At 46.6% G+C, this 20,956-nt stretch overlaps 1 protein-coding gene across 1 annotated transcript; it reads right to left on the bottom strand.

The window, feature by feature from the left end:
- Positions 1-15,871: 15,871 nt before the first annotated feature.
- LOC142254942 (3-galactosyl-N-acetylglucosaminide 4-alpha-L-fucosyltransferase FUT3-like) lies at positions 15,872-16,939 on the bottom strand. The gene has a single exon (XM_075326314.1). It carries the CDS (start codon positions 16,937-16,939, stop codon positions 15,872-15,874), a length of 1,068 nt encoding a protein of 355 aa, XP_075182429.1.
- Between the last annotated feature and the right edge of the window lie 4,017 nt (positions 16,940-20,956).

The following is a 20,956-nucleotide window of genomic DNA, read 5'->3' as shown; positions in this document are numbered from 1 at the left end:
ATGCTCCGAAAGAGCGCACCTCCATGTGTTCAACCCATTGCGGCTTTAGGCCAGAGGTAGGCAGGGATAGGGCGTCGATGCAGGCTGCCACCACAGTTGGTAACGCAGAACGGTTAAGACCAGCTCCTGTCCTACAAGTCCTGCTTGTGCAGCCCAGTGGCATTAACAGGCCTGCTGCTGCTGATGCGCCTGCTGTCCACAGGTGTGGCCCCAATGCACACGGTCAGCGTACTCAATGGCCCCTGTGATGTTAACAGGGAGTTCCTGGGCTGGGTGGGCGTGTGGACCCTGTGACGCTAACAGGGCTCCCAGTCTTCAGATCCGAGTGGCATCTAACTCGGTTCAGGCTACTATTAGTTTCATAGCCACACAGCTCTGTATCCTCCACCTAACCTTCCAGTTGCCAACCTCTCCTTTTCCATCTGGGAGCACGGTGGACACTGACTGCTGATGGGGATATATACCTTTCTCTTTCTTTTCTTATTAATTATCGTTATATAGCGGTAACATAGTATATACCACCTTATCCAAATCTGCCAGTACCACCGTAACAGATGGTGTTTCTTCAGCAAATGTTACTTTTGCTTAACCACCAAACCCACGGACAAAAACTTTTTTCCCCTTTCCAACACACCTGTTCCCCTTTCCACCAGCATCTGTCCTTTTTCAACTCATTTTGTATATGACCAAAAGTGCAACTCTGCAGGGACACCGTACTCAATGCCATCTCAGCACAGCAGACAGCCCTCGGTCCCTCAGATGTGGACAAGTAAAAGACCATTTCCTCCTATCCATGACAAAGCATTGAGATTCACTCTGTGCAGCACTGGTGTTTAGTGGAAAAGCAGATCTAAGATTGCGTACCACCTTCTGCAGATACTCCTGTATACGTGCGTCCCTTTCTATGGCAGGAATAATTTCACCAAATTTTGTCTTGTACCGGGGATCTAACAGTGTGGCAACCCAGTAGTTAGCATTACTTCGAATTTGTACAATCCGAGGGTCATGTTGTAGGTAGTGCAGCAAGAAGGCGCTCATGTGTCTTGTGCATCCAGGAGGACCAAGTCCTTGGTGTGTTGGTGGCAGAGAGGTGAGAATCGTGCCTCCTTCCTCTGCCCTCTCCCCCCAACCTCGCACAACCGAAATGTGAGCAAGCTCTCACTCATCTGCTCAGTCTTCCTTGCCCATCGCCAGTTCGTCCCCCATTTCTTCATGGGCTCCTGCACCTTCCTCAACACTTTTTGCTGATACTATGCGCCCTTGTTAATCCCTCTCCCCCACCATGACTGCCGCCTAGGTGCCGCTGACCATCTGGACCTCGTAGATCTTGTTATCCCTTCCGCATATGACTCCTCCTGTACTTCCTCCCCTTCCTCTTGTCCCAACACCTGACTCCGAATAATGCTTACAGTGTGCTCCATCATGTAGATGACCAGAATTGTCATGCTGAGAATGGCATTGCCAGTGCTAAACATCTTTGTCGACATTTGTAAACTGTGTAGAAGGGTGCATAGGTCCTTGATCTGACACCACTCCAGCAGCGTGATCTGCACCACCTCTGGATCAAGTTAGGCCAGGCTATATGTCATAACGTATTGCAGCAGGGTTCGGCGGTGCTGCCACAAACGCTGCAACAAGTGCAGATTCAAATTCCTGCGTGTCGGCACATCGCATTTCAGGCGTTTAACCGCCAGACCCTAAGACTTCTGGAGTGACGAAAGTTGTTGAGCTGCTGTGTGCGAACGATGGAAGTGAGCACATAGCGAGCGTGCCCGCTGCACAAGGCCATGTAGGCCGGGATGGTGTTTTAAAAATTGCTGGAGAATTAGATTCAACACGTGAGCCACACAAGTCACGTGTGTCACATTGTCACGGCGAAGGGCCACACCCATGTTTGCAACATTGTCACACCCGGCCTTCCCTGTCTGCTGGTTGAGTGGAGACAACCATTGATGAAACTTGGTCTTCAGAGCTAACCGTCCACAAATTCTCAGCGGTGTGACTCACATTTCCCCTACATTTCAAAGTAAACATTTGACCGCCTGATGGCCTTGAGCTCTGCTGCCAGCATATTAAGGAGGTGTGTGGGATTCCTTGGGCGCAGTTACAAGGAAGGGTGGCCTGACCACAAAGGGTTTGGGCTGAGGTGCAGGAACAACACGAGGTTGATGAGGCAGAAGCAGTGGAGGAACTTGTACATACAGAAGAAGGATTAAAGCACACAACTCGTGGGGACTGAAAGACTTGTACAGCAGACCCTTCTCCATCTCTCACCATAGTTACCCAGTGCCAAGTCAGCAACATGTAACTCCCCTGTCCATGCTTACTGGTCCAAGTATCTGTGGTGAAATGCACCCTGTCACACACAGAGTTTCTCGAGGAATCGGTGATGTTGTGTGCGACCTGCTGTAGTAGCGCGGGCACGCCTTTCTTGGAGAAGGAGTGGCGAATGGCCATCGGTTCTTGGGGCACTGCAATGGGCATAAGGTCTCGAAAATCCTCGGTCTCAAAAGGGTGTAAAGGCAGCCTTTCTGTAGCCAACAAGTTGCAGATGCTGAAACTCAACCTCTTAGGCATGTCATGCCCTTCGAAAAGCATGTAAAACACAGCGAGGGGACTCCAACCACAGTCTCCCTCGTTGCCACTAATTGGGCCACACACACCCCACTTGACTGGCATCAGTTGACCCCCATTTTCAAGATGAAAAAGATGCTTTGCATGAATCACTCTCAAAAATACGCGTGCCTTTCACCTCCCCTGGCTGAGCCAGGGGAAGAAAAGTCCTCTGACAGCCATGACTTGTTCATCTTGGTTCTTTTTTCAAAAGCGAGGGGACTCCAACCACAGTCTCCCTCGTTTCCACTAATTGGGCCACACAAACCCCACTTCACTGGCATCAGTTGACCCCCATTTTCAAGATGAAAAAGATGCTTTGCATGAAGCACTCTCAAAAATACGCGTGCCTTTCAGCTCCCCTGGCTGAGCCAGGGGAAGAAAAGTCCTCTGAGAGCCATGACTTGTTCATCTTGGTTCTTTTTTCAAAAGCGAGGGGACTCCAACCACAGTCTCCCTCGTTTCCACTAATTGGGCCACACACACCCCACTTGACTGGCATCAGTTGACCCCCATTTTCAAGATGAAAAAGATGCTTTGCATGAAGCACTCTCAAAAATACGCGTGCCTTTCAGCTCCCCTGGCTGAGCCAGGGGAAGAAAAGTCCTCTGAGAGCCATGACTTGTTCATCTTGGTTCTTTTTTCAAAAGCGAGGCGACTCCAACCACAGTCTCCCTCGTTTCCACTAATTGGGCCACACACACCCCACTTGACTGGCATCAGTTGACCCCATTTTCAAGATGAAAAAGATGCTTTGCATGAAGCACTCTCAAAAATACGCGTGCCTTTCAGCTCCCCTGGCTGAGCCAGGGGAAGAAAAGTCCTCTGAGAGCCATGACTTGTTCATCTTGGTTCTTTTTTCAAAAGCGAGGGAACTCCAACCACAGTCTCCCTCGTTTCCACTAATTGGGCCACACACACCCCACTTGACTGGCATCAGTTGACCCCCATTTTCAAGATGAAAAAGATGCTTTGCATGAAGCACTCTCAAAAATACGCGTGCCTTTCAGCTCCCCTGGCTGAGCCAGGGGAAGAAAAGTCCTCTGAGAGCCATGACTTGTTCATCTTGGTTCTTTTTTCAAAAGCGAGGGGACTCCAACCACAGTCTCCCTCGTTTCCACTAATTGGGCCACACACCCCCCACTTGACTGGCATCAGTTGACCCCATTTTCAAGATGAAAAAGATGCTTTGCATGAAGCACTCTCAAAAATACGCGTGCCTTTCAGCTCCCCTGGCTGAGCCAGGGGAAGAAAAGTCCTCTGAGAGCCATGACTTGTTCATCTTGGTTCTTTTTTCAAAAGCGAGGGGACTCCAACCACAGTCTCCCTCGTTTCCACTAATTGGGCCACACACACCCCACTTGACTGGCATCAGTTGACCCCATTTTCAAGATGAAAAGGATGCTTTGCATGAAGCACTCTCAAAAATACGCGTGCCTTTCAGCTCCCCTGGCTGAGCCAGGGGAAGAAAAGTCCTCTGAGAGCCATGCCTTGTTCATCTTGGTTCTTTTTTCAAAAGCGAGGGGACTCCAACCACAGTCTCCCTCGTTTCCACTAATTGGGCCACACACACCCCACTTGACTGGCATCAGTTGACCCCCATTTTCAAGATGAAAAAGATGCTTTGCATGAAGCACTCTCAAAAATACACGTGCCTTTCAGCTCCCCTGGCTGAGCCAGGGGAAGAAAAGTCCTCTGAGAGCCATGACTTGTTCATCTTGGTTCTTTTTTCAAAAGCGAGGGGACTCCAACCACAGTCTCCCTCGTTTCCACTAATTGGGCCACACACACCCCACTTGACTGGCATCAGTTAACCCCCATTTTCAAGATGAAAAAGATGCTTTGCATGAAGCACTCTCAAAAATACGCGTGCCTTTCAGCTCCCCTGCCTGAGTCAGGGGAAGAAAAGTCCTCTGAGAGCCATGACTTGTTCATCTTGGTTCTTTTTTCAAAAGCGAGGGGACTCCAACCACAGTCTCCCTCGTTTCCACTAATTGGGCCACACACACCCCACTTGACTGGCATCAGTTGACCCCATTTTCAAGATGAAAAAGATGCTTTGCATGAAGCACTCTCAAAAATACGCGTGCCTTTCAGCTCCCCTGGCTGAGCCAGGGGAAGAAAAGTCCTCTGAGAGCCATGACTTGTTCATCTTGGTTCTTTTTTCAAAAGCGAGGGGACTCCAACCACAGTCTCCCTCGTTTCCACTAATTGGGCCACACACACCCCACTTGACTGGCATCAGTTAACCCCCATTTTCAAGATGAAAAAGATGCTTTGCATGAAGCACTCTCAAAAATACGCGTGCCTTTCAGCTCCCCTGGCTGAGCCAGGGGAAGAAAAGTCCTCTGAGAGCCATGACTTGTTCATCTTGGTTCTTTTTTCAAAAGCGAGGGGACTCCAACCACAGTCTCCCTCGTTTCCACTAATTGGGCCACACACACCCCACTTGACTGGCATCAGTTGACCCCATTTTCAAGATGAAAAAGATGCTTTGCATGAAGCACTCTCAAAAATACGCGTGCCTTTCAGCTCCCCTGGCTGAGCCAGGGGAAGAAAAGTCCTCTGAGAGCCATGACTTGTTCATCTTGGTTCTTTTTTCAAAAGCGAGGGGACTCCAACCACAGTCTCCCTCGTTTCCACTAATTGGGCCACACACACCCCACTTGACTGGCATCAGTTGACCCCATTTTCAAGATGAAAAAGATGCTTTGCATGAAGCACTCTCAAAAATACGCGTGCCTTTCAGCTCCCCTGGCTGAGCCAGGGGAAGAAAAGTCCTCTGAGAGCCATGACTTGTTCATCTTGGTTCTTTTTTCAAAAGCGAGGGGACTCCAACCACAGTCTCCCTCGTTTCCACTAATTGGGCCACACACACCCCACTTGACTGGCATCAGTTGACCCCATTTTCAAGATGAAAAAGATGCTTTGCATGAAGCACTCTCAAAAATACGCGTGCCTTTCACCTCCCCTGGCTGAGCCAGGGGAAGAAAAGTCCTCTGAGAGGCATGACTTGTTCATCTTGGTGAACGTTAGTCTGTCCACATTGTCAGTGGACAGATGCGTGTGCTTAGCTGTCAGCACACCCCCAGCAGCACTGAAGACACGTTCTGAGAAAACGCTGGCTGCGGGACACAACAAGATCCCCAAGGCGTACGTGGTGAGCTCAGGCAATTTATCCTGATTGGAAGCCGAAAATGAGCAGGGCTCAAGTTGCACAGTAATGGCATCGACGTTCCCTTGCATATACTCATATCTGTGTCTCCTCCTCTTTTTCCTTGTCCTGCTCTTTTGTTTTCGCACGAGTATATGTCCTTGTCACTTTCCCATGTGTTTTTGTTGTGTTGTGAGTTGTTTGTCACCTTTTGGACACCTTTGAGGGTGTTTTCTAGGTGTTTTTATGTGTTTGTGATTGCCTGCCATTGTTTCCTATGCGGTTCGAGTTCGGTTCGTCGAACGTTCGCCGAACTGAACTCAAACGAGACCTCCGTTTGACGAACCGAACTTGAGCCGAACCACGGCCGGTTCGCTCATCTCTACTCCTTACCTGTCCTTGCGCACTACATTCCACTTGAGTTCCAGCTCCTTCTGGTGGCAGCATTACAGCAATTTTGCCATATATAAAGGTAGGCCAATACTCTAAATATTAGTACCTCTACTACTTTGCATGGCCATTACAAGAATTACAAAAATAAGCTGTAGAAAGGAGACAATTTAGCCAAATGAGCTCAGACACATAGGGGACTGTGGATATACTGATGCTCTTACCACTACATGCTAAAAGGTCTACTCCCTACTCTTATTGCCCCAAATTTGCAGTTGCGTCTACTAAACATACAAAGTGACTATACTCACATTGTCACAAGTATAGCGATAGCCACTCAGAGCCATCTTTTTAGTGGAAGAAGAAAAAAGGTAAAAAAAAAATCAAAAGTCGCATCCCCAACAGCTGAATTTGGAACTTCCACCTCTACAATTTGGTAGATGATTGTCAGGTGGTGTTCGGCTTTACACTCGCTGGGTGTCATGGCAGCATCAGACTCTATTCACACCACAGAATCTGATAAACAACCTGAGGTCTCTTAGTTGCATAACCTGACTTGCGCATTGGCTGTTTTAGCTTTTCTGCTCTCCAGTCCAGCAGGAGTTCATTCCTTCTGGGTTTGTGAACTGCTGTTAAGAGCTTAGCCTGTTTTGACCTCTCACAGCCGCCTTCACTCATTATAAGGTACTGGATCCGGTTGCTCCTCGCCAAATATAGCTCAACGTTGCTTCAGCGATGCCAGTCCCTATTGCACTGATCCAGAGCCTGGTGATCTGTTGTGTGCTTTCCTGTCTGGTGTGGAAATATCCCTGTTGGTAATTTATTTTCTCCCTATGTTTTATTTCTTTCTGGGCACGTATTGTCTCTCCCCTGTATCTGATTGGAGTGTGCATGTGTTTTGGTTTTTCCCCTGTCTGGGGTATTTGTGGGGTTTGCTTCTCCGGTCCTGGCCCTCTCTTGCGGTGGGAGAGGGGGGGTGTTAGATCAGGGTTCAGACAGGAGTTAGGGTCACGCTGGTGGTCCAGACCTGCCTACCATCAAGCCTACGTCTGGGATAAGGGACTGCACAGGGTCCCTAGTCTGAGGGCCAGTTTAGAGGTCCCTGCTCCAGTTACCCCGATACTCCCATGAAACTGGTGCTGGAAGAGGCAAAAGGTGAAAAAATAGTCTGATAATGGGGGAACCAGAGAATAAATTTAATTCAGGGAACCACTCACCTGGATTATATGTGACAGTCACAACTACTGTGTAAGTGTGGCACCCTGGACTAGCCAGGTCGTCACAGGTACTGCAACACACACCCCCACCCCGAGACAGGCACATCAGCCAAACACAAAATCCTTGTTGCCTCCCTCCAGGGTCTGATGTCCACACCAGGTGGGGTGGAACCAGGTGGTTGGCCCCACCCACTGGGGAGCTTAAAGTCCTGGAGGCGGGAAAAGGAAGGGAGTTCAGTTAGGGAAGTGCAAGAGTGAGGAGTGAAGTAGTGTTGGAGGAGTAAACTGACCGTGTCTGGGTGTGTGGCCCGGGCACTAAGAGCAAGGTTGGCAGACGGTGGTGGCCGTCTGCAGGAGAGGCGAATCAACGCGGAACCGTAGGACCGGGGTCAGGCGGTGGCCCGCCGGTACCGAACCGGGGAGCGAAGTGAAGCCAGCACACACAGGCAGGGCCTGCGGACCCCGACCAGGCTTGGAGCCACCGAAAAGGTCAAATCCGTTAGTGACCGGAACCCCAGGGGTTTCCTAGCAGCCAAGACCCGATAGAAGGCAACCGTCCGACCAGCAAAAGGAAATACAGCTACCGCCAAAGCTAGGATTCCAAGGGCCAGAGCCTGCGGGCAAAAGGGCTCCTCCGGCACATATACGCTGGGGAGCAGGTTACCGGTGGGAAGCCATCGGAGCTGTATACACACAGAGGTGCAGGGAAAGGCAGCCACCGCCAACTGTCCGGGAGAAGCCACAGCAGCCGGCTGCGGGACCCGTCCATCCAGCCGTTTGGTTTACCAGAGACTTTGCGTGCATCTGTTGCTGAGTGAGTACACCAGTGCCATCCGGCACCGCGCTGCGCTCTCCCTGCGACCCTGCACCTCGCCAACCCTGCCTCCCCGTCACCTCACCGGGCCCCGGGATCACCAACCCCTACCCACGGAGGGGGAAAACAACATCCTAGCTGCTCCCTACCACCGCTCCCGGGATCCCCGTCATCAGCAGCGGTGGTGCCCAACCTCACCACAACCCGTGGGTGGCGTCACGGACTACATCCCCAAACCAAACTACCTCCCCCCTTTCACTCGCGGGCGAGGAGCGCCGCTTGAGTCCCAGGAGGGACTCGCATCCAGGTTAACTCCCGCGTTTTTACCTGCACTCATGGAGAAAAATCTTGAATAAACCTTCCGGCACAGCAGCTGAATGCAGTCAGTTTTCTTTCTCTCCTTGCTGGACAAATGTAGATAGATGATGTGATTTTTATTTTCTACGCTTTTCAGAGTACTTCACTCCTTCTTCAGGAACAAAATCACTTATATACATCAAAATCCAGTACAAAATTAATCCTTATATATAGGACGCTTAATTTAAAAAAAAAAAAGGCGCTCAGGTAACGGTCACCTGATGCGTCTCAAATATATATATCATTTAAGCATTCTATAGATGGAGAATGGGATGTTGGAACAATAAAACCTCAAGAATGATAGAAAAAAAATGCTACAATAATTTTAATTATTGGAGAGTGAAAAATTAAAATGTAAGAAAGAATAGCAAATAAAAATAAGAACAAGAGTATGGGAAAGCGAAGTGGATGGGCGAGTATGTCAGAGATTAGTAGAATAGGCTATCATCTTGAACGTCCTGTAGAGTTGTCAAATAAATTAGCCAAGAAGCTGGTACAGAAGACACGAAATAAAATACTAAAAAAATGTGCAAAATCATTAACATAACGGGTTTGGCAAGGTGGGAAAAGCAGCTTTAATAGAGCTAAGTAATAGCCGCGCTATATAGATCATGTCCTGGGGAACTTAATAAATACATTTGTGTAATTATAATAAAGTAATATGATGGTTAAAGAAAAATATTTCTATTAAATAGTTAATTTATATGTATCTTTATGTTTTTTGTAGAGGCCACAAAGTGTGAAGGCTCAAAAGTGCAGACAACGGGCGTGCAGGACAAGGGGATGCAGCTGCCAAACAGCGAGGAACTAAATTGTCAAAAGATAATGTGGCAGTAAATAATTATTTAATTATAATTTATTTATGTATTTATTTGTATTTTTACTGTTGTTTTAATTACCTATGTAATTTATGGGATCATTTTTATTCCTAACTAGCTGTAGTACCCGGGCGTTGCCCGGGATAGTAACTGTCTCTCTGTCTCTCTCCCACTCTCTGTCTGTGTCGCTGTCTGTCTGTCTCGCTGTCTGTCTCGCTGTCTGTCTCTTTCCTTGTCTGTCTGTTTCTATCTCTCTATCTGTATTTGCATCAGTCTATCTGTCTTAATCTCTGTATCTGTCTGTCTCTCTCTCTGTCTTTTTGCCCGGCTGTCTTTTTGCCCAGCTGTCTCTTTGCCCGGCTGTCTCTTTGCCTGGCTGTCTGTTTCTAGGTCTGTCTTTTTCCTGGTCTGTTTCTTTCCTGGTCTGTCTCTTTCCAGGTCTGTCTCTTTCCAGGTTTGTCTCTTTCCAGGGCTGTCTCTTTCCAGAGCTGTCTCTTTCCTGGGCTGTCTCTTTGCCGGGCTGTCTCTTTGCAGGGCTGTCTCTTTGCAGGGCTGTCTCTTTCCAGGGCTGTCTCTTTGCCTGTCTGTCTCTTTCCAGGTCTGTTTCTTTCCAGGTCTGTCTCTTTGCCCGTCTGTCTCTTTGGGCATTTGTCTCTTTGCCCGGCTGTCTCTTTGCCTGGCTGCCTCTTTTCAGGGTTGTCGCTTTCCCGTCTGTCTCTTTGCTCGTCTGTCTCTTTACCCGGTCTGTCTCTTTCCCCGTCTGTCTCTTTCCAGGGCTGTCTCTTTCCAGGGCTGTCTCTTTGCCCGGTTGTCTCTTTCCAGGTCTGTCTCTTTGGGCATTTGTGTCTTTGCCCGGCTGTCTCTTTGCCAGGCTGTTTCTTTGCCTGGCTGTCTCTTTGCCTGGCTGTGTCTTTGCCCGGCTGTCTCTTTGCCCATCTGTCTCTTTCCAGGGCTGTCTCTTTGCCCGTCTGCCTCTTTGCCTGTCTGTCTCTTTGCCCGGTTTGTCTCTTTGCCTGGTCTGTCTCTTTGCCCGGTCTGTCTCTTTGCCCGGTCTGTCTCTTTGCCCGGTCTGTCTCTTTCGCGGTCTGTCTCTTTCGCGGTCTGTCTCTTTCCCGGTCTGTCTCTTTCCCGGTCTGTCTCATTCCCGGTCTGTCTCTTTCTTGGTCTCTTTCCAGGTCTGTCTCTTTCCAAGTCTGTCTCTTTCCAGGTCTGTCTCTTTGCCAATCTGTCTCTTTGCCCGGCTGTCTCTGTCTGTGTCTCTGTCTCTCTTTATCCGTCTCACCACCGACATCTTTTTACCTCACACATAAGCTTGTTATACTAACAGTTTATTTTGTTCCTATAGCAACCACTGACAGTTGCTATTTATAGCTTGCAGCTCCCAGCTCCATTCAGTTTAATGGCTGCAGGATTTTCATACAGTAACTGGAAATCACGGGGTTACATTTTCCTGCCCAAACATAGTCTATGACGTTCCCTGAGTCACATGGGGCGTCTGTGCAAAATTTCGTGATTGTAAATGCGACGGTGCAAATTCCTTTAGCGAACATACATACATACACACATACATACATACATACATACACTGAGCTTTATATATTAGATGTGATCCTTTCTGCTTTTGTTTATTGATATAATTTACAAGTGGAATCCTATTTATTTCCTATTTTTCTTAGAGCTTTTCAATTGGAATTTAATTATTAATATATTTATATTTTTATTTACTAATATTTTATCTATTGATATCATTATTCAGATGCTATTGGCTCATAATGGGATTCCTTTTTGTCTATATAATTTACTAATGGGATCCTTCTTTGTTTCTAACTGACTAACTCACAACTACAAATAATAATAGGTTATTCTATTAATGATTTAATTTAGCAATTAAATGTTCAATAATTCTATAGTGCAATATTTAGTAATAGAACTAGTTTCATCCCTCCGGTTTATTACCTTATATACATTATTAGATTATTTTTTTCCCACATTTCTTCTATACGATACATTTGTTTATTTTTACTGTACAATAGACCCGCAGACAGTGCCTGTGATTGGAAACATCAGATGCTGTCACACAGGCTGGGGGTGCATCTGACTGCAACCAATCACAGATGCCGGTAGGCGGGGAAAACAGTGCATATGCATGAAGGCTAATGCGTGGCCCCGGAAGAAGAATGAGCGGCCACGGGAGCAGTTACAGCTGCACCGGAGCCTCAGTAAGTATAGCGCCATTTGCTTTATTATTTTTTAATTTATTTTTCCGTTATTTTCTTTTGTATTACCTAAGTGCAGGATGCGGATCATGCACTTGAACTCCCTGAAATTCCGGGCCCAGGCCCGGCATTCAGGTATCGTTGAAACCGCGTGGATCTAGACTTTTAAAGTCCGAGTCCGCCCATCTCAACTCCTGAATAGGGATGAGCGGACTCATGGAAGTTTGGTTCGGCAGGTTCAGCTGGACTTTAGATAAGATTTAGGTTGGTACCTGGACTTGATTTGATCCCCAGTGGAAGTCATTAATTGGGCAGTTCAGGACTCCGCCCACATGCACCCAACCATAAACAAAACACTTCCAAGGGAGGTTAGGCAGCGTTTTTACATTTTTGGGGGTTGGTGCACACTACATCCTATCCCACTGTTAATACCCCTTGTGAAAGCCATTCAAATACTGCAAGCGGCTCACACTGGGTCAAGTGTATTCGAACACAACAATGCTCCCGTGAGTGGTTTACATACATAAAGTGTGACGCCCTGGACTAGCCAGGTAGTCACAGACATAACACCACACACACAACCCCTTCCCTGGATAGTTACACCAGTCAACCAAAAACCCTTGTTGCCTCCCTCCAGGGTCTGATGTCCACACCAGGTGGGGCGGAGCCAGGCGGTTGGCCCCACCCACCAAGGAGTTCACAGGCCTGGAGGCGGGAAAAGCAGTTAGTTCAGTGTTGGAGGTGAAAGTGAGAGGTCAGAAACTGCAAGTGTCTGGGTTGGAGCCCAGGCACTGACAGCAAGGTCGGCAAACGGTGATGGCCGTCTGCAGGAGTTAGCGGATCTCTGCGGAACCGTAGGACCGGGGTTGGGCGGTGGTCCACCAGTACCGAACCGGGGAGCAGAGTGAAGTTAAGCACACAGGCAGGGCCATCGGACCCCGACTAGGCTTGGAGCCGCCGACAACGGTCAAATCCGAGAGTGACCAGAACCCCAGGGGTTTCCTAACACCCAAGTCCCTCTAGAAGGCAACAGTTCACACCGTGAGGATATACAGCCACCGCCACAGGCTAGAGATCCAAGGGCCAGTGCCTGCAGGCAAAAGGGCTCCTACGGTACCAATACACCGGGGAGCGGACTACCGTTGGGAAACCATCGGAGTCGACACATTCTACACAGGTGCAGGGAAAGACAGCCACCATCACCTGTCCGGTGAGAGCATAGACACTGCAGCCGACTGCGGGACCCGTCCATCCGGCCGTTTGGTTTACCAGACACTTTGTGACTTTCTGTCTGAGTGAGTACAACAGTGCCATCCGGCACCGCGCCGCACTGTCCCTGCAACCCTGCATCCCAGCTATTCAGCCTCCCCGTTACATCACTGGGCCCCGGGAACACCAACCCCTACCCACGGAGGGGACAACACCCTAGCTGCTCCCTACCATCGCTCCCGGGATCCCCGTCACCAGCAGCGGTGGTGCCATCATCATCACGTCCCGTGGGTGGCGTCACGAACTATCTCCCTAAACAAACTGTCCCTTTTCACTCACGGGTGAGGAGCGCTGCTCGAGTCCCCGGGTCAGGCCCACCGCTCGAGCCACTGAGCAGCAGCAGCAGAAGCCCCGGACCCAAGCGTGGTGAGCGCGCCCCTCCGCCCGTGACAAAAGCACCCGAACTCTGGGGTTTTTTTTGTAAAGTCTGTGTTTGATATAAAGTGATAAAGAGAAGACCTCACATCACCTCATGCAGGTGCTCAGGAGAAAAATTAGATAAACATGTACGAGAACTCCGGCACACTAGCAATCACCCATAGAGACACAGAAAAACAAGAGAGCATAGAATTGATGTCAAAATTCCTTTTCTTTTTATTTTGTGGTGAAAAAAACGTGCAATAAGTGCTGCACAAATGTCTGCCAATAACAAAGTTTCGGCCGGTTTGGCCTTCTTCAGGTCGGACAGGCTGTTATGAAAACGCTTCAGATCCAGTCATTGTGTCTAAGCGACAATATGATGGTTCACAATCACGCGCAGATATATTAGATTACGTCAGAACCGATATCTCAATGCTCTTCTGTGTATGGACACGTTTCTGACGTGGTCGGAAGTCTGAGATAGCCTGAGGAATGTGGTGATTCCTGGAATAATATATGGAAGCCAAAAGGAGAGGAGCCACAATTGGTCAGAGAAATGGATGATGAGGTAAATAGATGCTGGTCCAGGTAACTATCTGACTGAGACTCCACTGGTTATAGTCTGGATAAGGGTCCCTGGGATATGGTAGTAGGAGCCCAGGTAGCATGTGCCTGCGTGGTTGTGGAGGTGAACCGCACGTCCTATGGGTCCATAAAACCCAGCTCCAAGCAGCAAATGAAGAGAGCCACGCGATCGGCTGAGCTGTCACTGAGGTTACCCGCTGTCACTGGATCCAGTGTTGACAGCGGGTAACCTCAGTGACAGCTCAGCTGATCGCGCGGCACTCTTCATTTGCCGCGTGGAGCTGTCAGGAGCGGCGGTGTATTCTGCAGCTCCTGTCACCTCCATGCAGCAGAGCTGGATGCGACGCTGGACCATCCTGGATTCCGCCGGACATGGAGGGCTTTCTCGGGCTGATTAAATTGTTGAACCAGGGTAGATGTTTGTGTTTTTTATTTGTAATAAATGATTTTTTCGGGTGTGTGTGTGTTTATTTACTGTAATTTACAGATTAATCATGGAAGGTATCTCGGGGAGACGCCTGACATGATTAATCTAGGACTTATTGGCAGCTATGGGCTGCCATTAACTCCTTATTACCCCGATTTGCCAAAGCACCAGGGCAAATCGGGAAGAGCCGTGTACAGTCCCAGAACTGTCGCATCTAATGTATGCGGCAATTCTGGGCGGCTGCTGACTGATATTGTTAGGGTGGGGGGCTCCCCATAACGTGGAGCTCCCCATCCTGAGAATACCAGCCTTCAGCCGTATGGCTTTATCTGGCTGGCATTAAAATTGGGGGGACCGCACGCCGTTTTTTTTAATTATTTATTTATTTTACTGCACAGTATAGACACGCCCACCGGCTGCTGTGATTGGGTGCAGTGAGACACCTGTCACTCAGCGTGGGGGCGTGTCTCACTGCAACCAATCATAGGCGCCGGTGGGTGGGGAACGCAGGGAATACGAGATTGTTTAATGAGCGGCCGGCTTTTTCAAAATAGTAAAAGCCGCCGCAGCAGTGTGAATGCCGTGCAGAGCCGCGCCGGGGATCGGTGAGTATGAGAGAGGGGGGGAAACTTCAGTCACTCGGGGGATTAGCGGTCATCGGTGAATCCTTCACAGGTGACCGCTAATCAGTACTCGACACAGACAGAGCCGCGGTATGAGGATGAAGTCGGGTGAAGTTCACCCGAGTTCATTCTCATTGCGCAACTCTGTCGGCTGTCAGACGACATTTATAAACGACATTGTGCATCACACACACACGGACATTCCACACGGACATTCCACACGGACATTCCACACGGACATTCCACGTACACATACACGTTAATTCCACACGCACACACGGACGTTCTACACACAAACATGGCTAGCATACGCAATTCACACAGATGACACACGGACCATAAAAACGGACACAACAACGGGATACGGACCCGAAAAATGGCCCGTAACACACGTGCGTGTTTTTCACGGAAGTGTGAAGGGGGCCTTATAGGATGTAGTGTGTACAAAAAAAGAGAAAAAACTAAGCACTCCTTCCCCCCGGAAGTGCTCTGTGTATGCCTGGTTCCTTGTGGGAGGAGAGCCAAACTGCCCAATCAGTGACTTCCAATGGAGTTCAGGTCAAGGCTGGGTCCCAAACTGCACTCTACCTAAGGTTCAGCTGAAACCACCAAACACTTCTGAGAACAAAATGATTTTACAATAAGTACAAAATGAGCAAATCGGTTGCAAAGCACAATATTGCTACTGCCATAGAAGAACTGTGAAGCATGATTATTTCTATAATAACTGCCTCCTCTGCTGGTCTTCAATGAAAACTGGTGAAGCCAACCTCACAGTGTGAGAAGCACTGATCCACAGAATCCATAGCCCAGATTTCGGTCAGTGATGGCAGTGAGTTTTGATTCTGTGGTGTGCAGATTGTGTTACATATGTTTTAGTAGAAAAAACCCTTAAAGTTATACTCATATCAGGTGGGAAGATGTGTATAAGGAAATAGGCAAATGTCTATCAAAAGTCTGTAATGTAGACTCCAAGTAGATCTTTTTGCAAAGAACTAAATTTACATGTCTGACTCATTAAAAAAAAATTATTTGAACCACGCTTCAATACTTGGTTTGGTCCTATATGATGGAGCTTTTTTCAAAGCCTCACAAATTTTACAATAATGCACTTCCAAAGGTATTCTCCTGTTTGGCACAGTATATGTATTTCTCCAGTTGAAATATTGCTTGTACTTCTCTTCATCTTTGTCTAGACTCAGAAGATAAGAAGCCAATTCCTGAGGGTTTGAAAAGTCATCAACATGAATGAAGGCATCTCCAGGGACGAACCGCTCATAATTTGCTCGTGGTGGACCCAACACAACTGGAACACATCCTGAGGAAAATGCATTGTGCCAAAATTTTTCTGTTATATAGTCTTCATGGATGGAATTCTCAAAAGAAAAGTAGAATTTATAAGTTGAAAGTATTTCAAGATGTCTATCTCCTGGAAGTGGAAGATGTTGCTTTCCATATATGTCAATATTCAAATAGTTCTTTAGCTGTTCATAATATTGTACTCTTTTAGAGTTTAGATTCCAATTACTTACTACCCAGGCCACCAGCTTTGTCTTTATTGGGATAGTAAACTTTAGTGTCCTGTAGGGGTTTTCTATCCAACCATATGGACTAAAAATGTCAGAGTCAGCCCTGTAGGACATTGTAAGGTTTATAAGATTGTCCATAAGTGAAAGATTCGGACAATGACTTGGTGATTCAAGGCTAAACCAAATCCAGTACTGATTATGTGGTCTTGGTTCTTGAGGTAGTAGATTCTTAGAATGGCACACATCTCTGTGGTGGATTACAACAGCATTCGCTTCTGAATACATGTTACGGTCTGTAGTATAGACGCAACCAGAGCCATCGAACTGTTGTGGGCAATTGTTAAGAGGAAATTTATATCCAAAAGGATATGCCCATAGTAATATAATAAGTACTGGTTCACTTGATGAAACTGTTAAAGTCACTAAACTTTTTTGTGGGCCATGATTGGTCAAATCAAGAGCTTTTACTTTTTTTAACAGTGTTAAAATAATAAAACAGAAGATTATTTGCAAAATGACAAAGAAAAAAATCTTGCTCACTTTGAAAGAGATGTCTGTGGGATACATTTGCAGAGTAAATAGCTGAGGTTTGGATCCAAGGAAACAATTTCTTTCACAATCCGTTCTGTATTCATAGATTTGAATGGTTAGTGTTGACGCTATGATGAAAGCAGAAATAATATATAAATATATAACTTTATTAACAATTGATACTTCTAGAGGAATTGTCCCTAGATTAAATATTAATTATTAGATTACCTAAAATGCATCAATATCCTGTGTCTAGATATTACTGGTGCATATAGTCATGGCCGAAAGTTTTGGCACCCTTGAAATTGTGCCAGAAAATAAAGTAATTTTCCCTGAAAATTATTTCAATTACACATGTTTTGTTATACACAGTTTACATCCTTTGTGTATATTGGAACAAATGGAAGAAGCCATGACCTTTTCATATGGTGTGGTGCATGGTTAAATTATCCTTGTTTTTGGAGCTTCAAAAGCTTTGTTCTTTGTGCTAAATGAAGACCCGATAACTTTAGCAAAAAATTATCCCGTTATTTAGGAAGCAGAAACAGTTGTGCAGTCTGAAAACAATGACCTATCAAACTGGGTTGCCAACCAGCCGTAAATTTACAGGCAGTTACAACCAGTAGTGATGAGCGAGCACTAAAATGCTCGAGTGTTCGTTACTCGAATCAAGCAGGTCAGACACTCTGATGGGCTCGACTCGAGTACCGAGTATAATGGAAGTCAATGAGAAACTCAAGCATTTTTCCAGAAGACCCTAAAAGAAGGGCTGTGGGGGGGTAGGAAAATCGCTGAAATGGAAGGAAACAGCGCTCAAGTGGAATAGTAACAACATCAGTAGATGCCTGGACGCATCTCTAACTCCAAGGTCGCAACTGGGAACAATGTTGTCAGAGTATAACTCCACTCATACGGACTGAGAATAAAACATACAAAACCGAAGATAAAATGGATTTTACAGGAAAAAATGTTAGAAAACTTGTATAGAAGGCAATATTAAAAATAGAAAAAAACACTACTTCCTCCCCCCTTAATAACCAAGCCATCTCTCACCGTGTTTCCCCGTTGCCAATGACTGACTACAGTAGATGACATAGTAGAGGGGGAAATAAATCTACACTCACTGGTAGTCACCGGTAAATGTAATTTTAACAATTTACTACCTTATCTGGGCCTGTGTTCTCTGTGACATGGTCAGACACATCCTTTTTGGTTTATAAAGGAGGAACTCTGAAACTTCACAAAGCCTTTGTAGACAACACAAGAACTGTCAAAAATTAAAAGGAAAAAGGACTTCAATACACTGTGTAGTAGACATAAAGAAGGGCCTCATACACAGTCTGTTAAAATTGTTAGGTAGTGGGACTCCTAGACTTATAAAGCCTATACAATGCACTAAAGTGCACTGGCGGCCAAAAATTAGTAGAAGGGACTGCCGATGGCTACAAGCTGCAACCACCCAGATGTGCACCTTACCTTGGCTGATTATCAAAATATGAGGGAACCCATGTGGCTTTTTTTAAATTCTTTAAATAAATAATTTTAAAAAAAATGCCCCCCCCCCACCCCAAATTTGATACCCAGCCAAGATAAATCAGACAGTGGTGGGAGAGATATTCATAGGTTGGGAAGGCCCATGGTTGTTGGATCCCGAGCCTAAAAAGAGCAGTCTGCAGCAGCTCCAGAATTCTTGCATTCATTACCTGACTCTTCCTGATTGCCCTGGAGAGGTGGCAATTGGGGTAATATTAAGGGTTAATGACAGCTATGATTTGTCAAAAAATCACAGCTGTCAGTAAGCACAAAGTTAGTAATGGGGAAGAATTGAGACACCTCATTACTAACCCTGTAAGTAAAAAGAAATAAGCACAAATTCTTTATTAAAAAGAAACACACCCTCTTTTAACAATTTATTAAACCCCAAAGCACCCCCACAGGTCCAACGCAATCCACATATGGTCCTACGACAATCTTAGCTCTGCTGCTTTCAAAAGCTGCAGTGATGGAGAACGTGACTGATCACTGCAGCTTCTGGGACACACTGATGGCAGCAGGGGTCCGACTGTAAGATACAATGGCATTACTCAGGTCTCCGAAGGTCATACCTGGGTTCTCACGGTATAAAGTGTGATCGCCGGTGAACCCACTACCTGATTGACAGATTGCGGGGCAAAGCAATCTAATAATCTGGCAGTCAGGTCAATGGAGGTCACACTCAGGACTCCCCACTGCCCTCACTGAAAGATGAACCTGCTTCTCTCAGTGAAAGTGGAACCTGTTTCTGGATTGCCAAACTGTCAGATTGTGGGACACGGACGCACAGCAATCCAGCAGCAGGTTCTACTTTCACTTAGAATAGCGGGTTCAACTTTCACTGAGAGCAGCAGGGAGCCTCGAGGATAACCTGACTGCCGGATTATGATATGTGCACATGTTGAGTATTTGGTTGCAGACATTTCAGCACAAAGCTGCATTTCCTGGCAAAAAATGCACACTTTTGTATGTTGTTTCGGTGTGTTTTTTTGCCAAAAGATGTAGATTTGGTGCAGACATGTCTGCACATCATCTAATCCGGTAATCCAGCACTGAGTTCAATGACTTCACTTGAGTTTAAGGAATTCCTCTGAGGTCAATCTACCTGAGAACACAGCTGGGGTACCGTGGGAACTCCAGCTGTGACCTCAGGTGAAGTCATTGAACTCAATGCCGGATTGCTGGATTAGACAATGTGTGCACATTGAGTATTTAATTGCATACATTTCTGTAGCAAATCTGCATATCCTGGCAGAAAAGCCACACCAAAACTGCATCATAAACGCATGTGGTTTTGGTGCACTTTTCTGCCAGGGGATTCAGATTTGTTTCAGAAATTTGATGCAAACATTTCTGCACCAAATCTTCATCTTCTGGCAGAAAAACAAGTCAAAAACAAGTCAAAACAGCAGATTTGGTCTGCAATAAATTTCTGCACCAAATCTGCATATCCTTGCAGAAAAATGCACAGAAACCGCAACATAAATGCATGTGGTTTTGGTGTGGGTTTTTTTGCCAGGAAATGCAGATTTGGTGCAAAAATTTGTTGCAGACAAAATTTGATGTTGTGATGCAATTTTCTCCCAGAAGATGCAGATTTAGTTCAGAAATGTCTGCAAAAAAATTCGGAAACAAATCTGCATCTCCTGGCAGGAAAGCAAGTCCAAAACGTGTCAATACCACATTGCAGTTTTGTTGCATTTTTCCACCAGGAGATGCAGATTTAATGCAGAAATGTCTGCAACTAAATACCTACCTACCAATTGTGCACATATTACTTAATCCGGTAATCTGGCATTGAGTGCAATAACTTCACCTGAGGTGAGGTCACTCAGTTCAATGAGTTCAACTCAGGTCAGTTTACTTATGGTCACAGCTGGGGTGCCATGGGAACACCAGCTGTGACCTTAGGTGAACTCAGTGGTGTCACCACTCACAGCTGCGGCTTGGTCAGTGTGTCCCAGATGCCGCATTGAGCAGTAATGTTTTTTAATGTGACCGTGCACTGCAACCTAAGATGTAGCAGAGCCGGGATTGTCTTGGGACGTCGTGTGGATTACGTTGGACCTGTGGGAGTGTTTTGGGGGCTAATAAATTGGTGAAAGAGGGGAAGAGTCAGGGGTTATATTTAAAATAAAGAATTTTTGTGTGTTTGTGTTTATTTTTATTTACAGGGTTAGTAATGAGGGGATCTCATAAACAAATCACAGTTGTCATTAAATACTTATATTACCCTGATTGCCACTGCACCAGGGCAATCGAGATGGGCCAGGTAAAGAGCCGGGATTGTCACATCTAATGTATGTTGCAATTTCGGTGCAGCTGTGTGCTGTTATTTTTAGGCTGTGGAGGGCCCAATAACCATGGGCCTTCTCAGCCTGAAAATATTAGCCGCCAGCTGTCTGCGTTACTTTGGCTGGGTATCAAGTGGGGAGGACCAAACACTGTTTTGTTTTTTTTATTTTTTAAACTATGTAATTATGTAATAAAATATATATTTTTTAAAAACGCCACATGGGT

Source organism: Anomaloglossus baeobatrachus, chromosome 10 (genome assembly GCF_048569485.1).
Source record: "Anomaloglossus baeobatrachus isolate aAnoBae1 chromosome 10, aAnoBae1.hap1, whole genome shotgun sequence".
Lineage (NCBI taxonomy): Eukaryota > Metazoa > Chordata > Amphibia > Anura > Aromobatidae > Anomaloglossus > Anomaloglossus baeobatrachus.
Note: the sequence above shows the minus strand (reverse complement) of the source record. Positions and strands in the feature narration are given on the sequence as shown.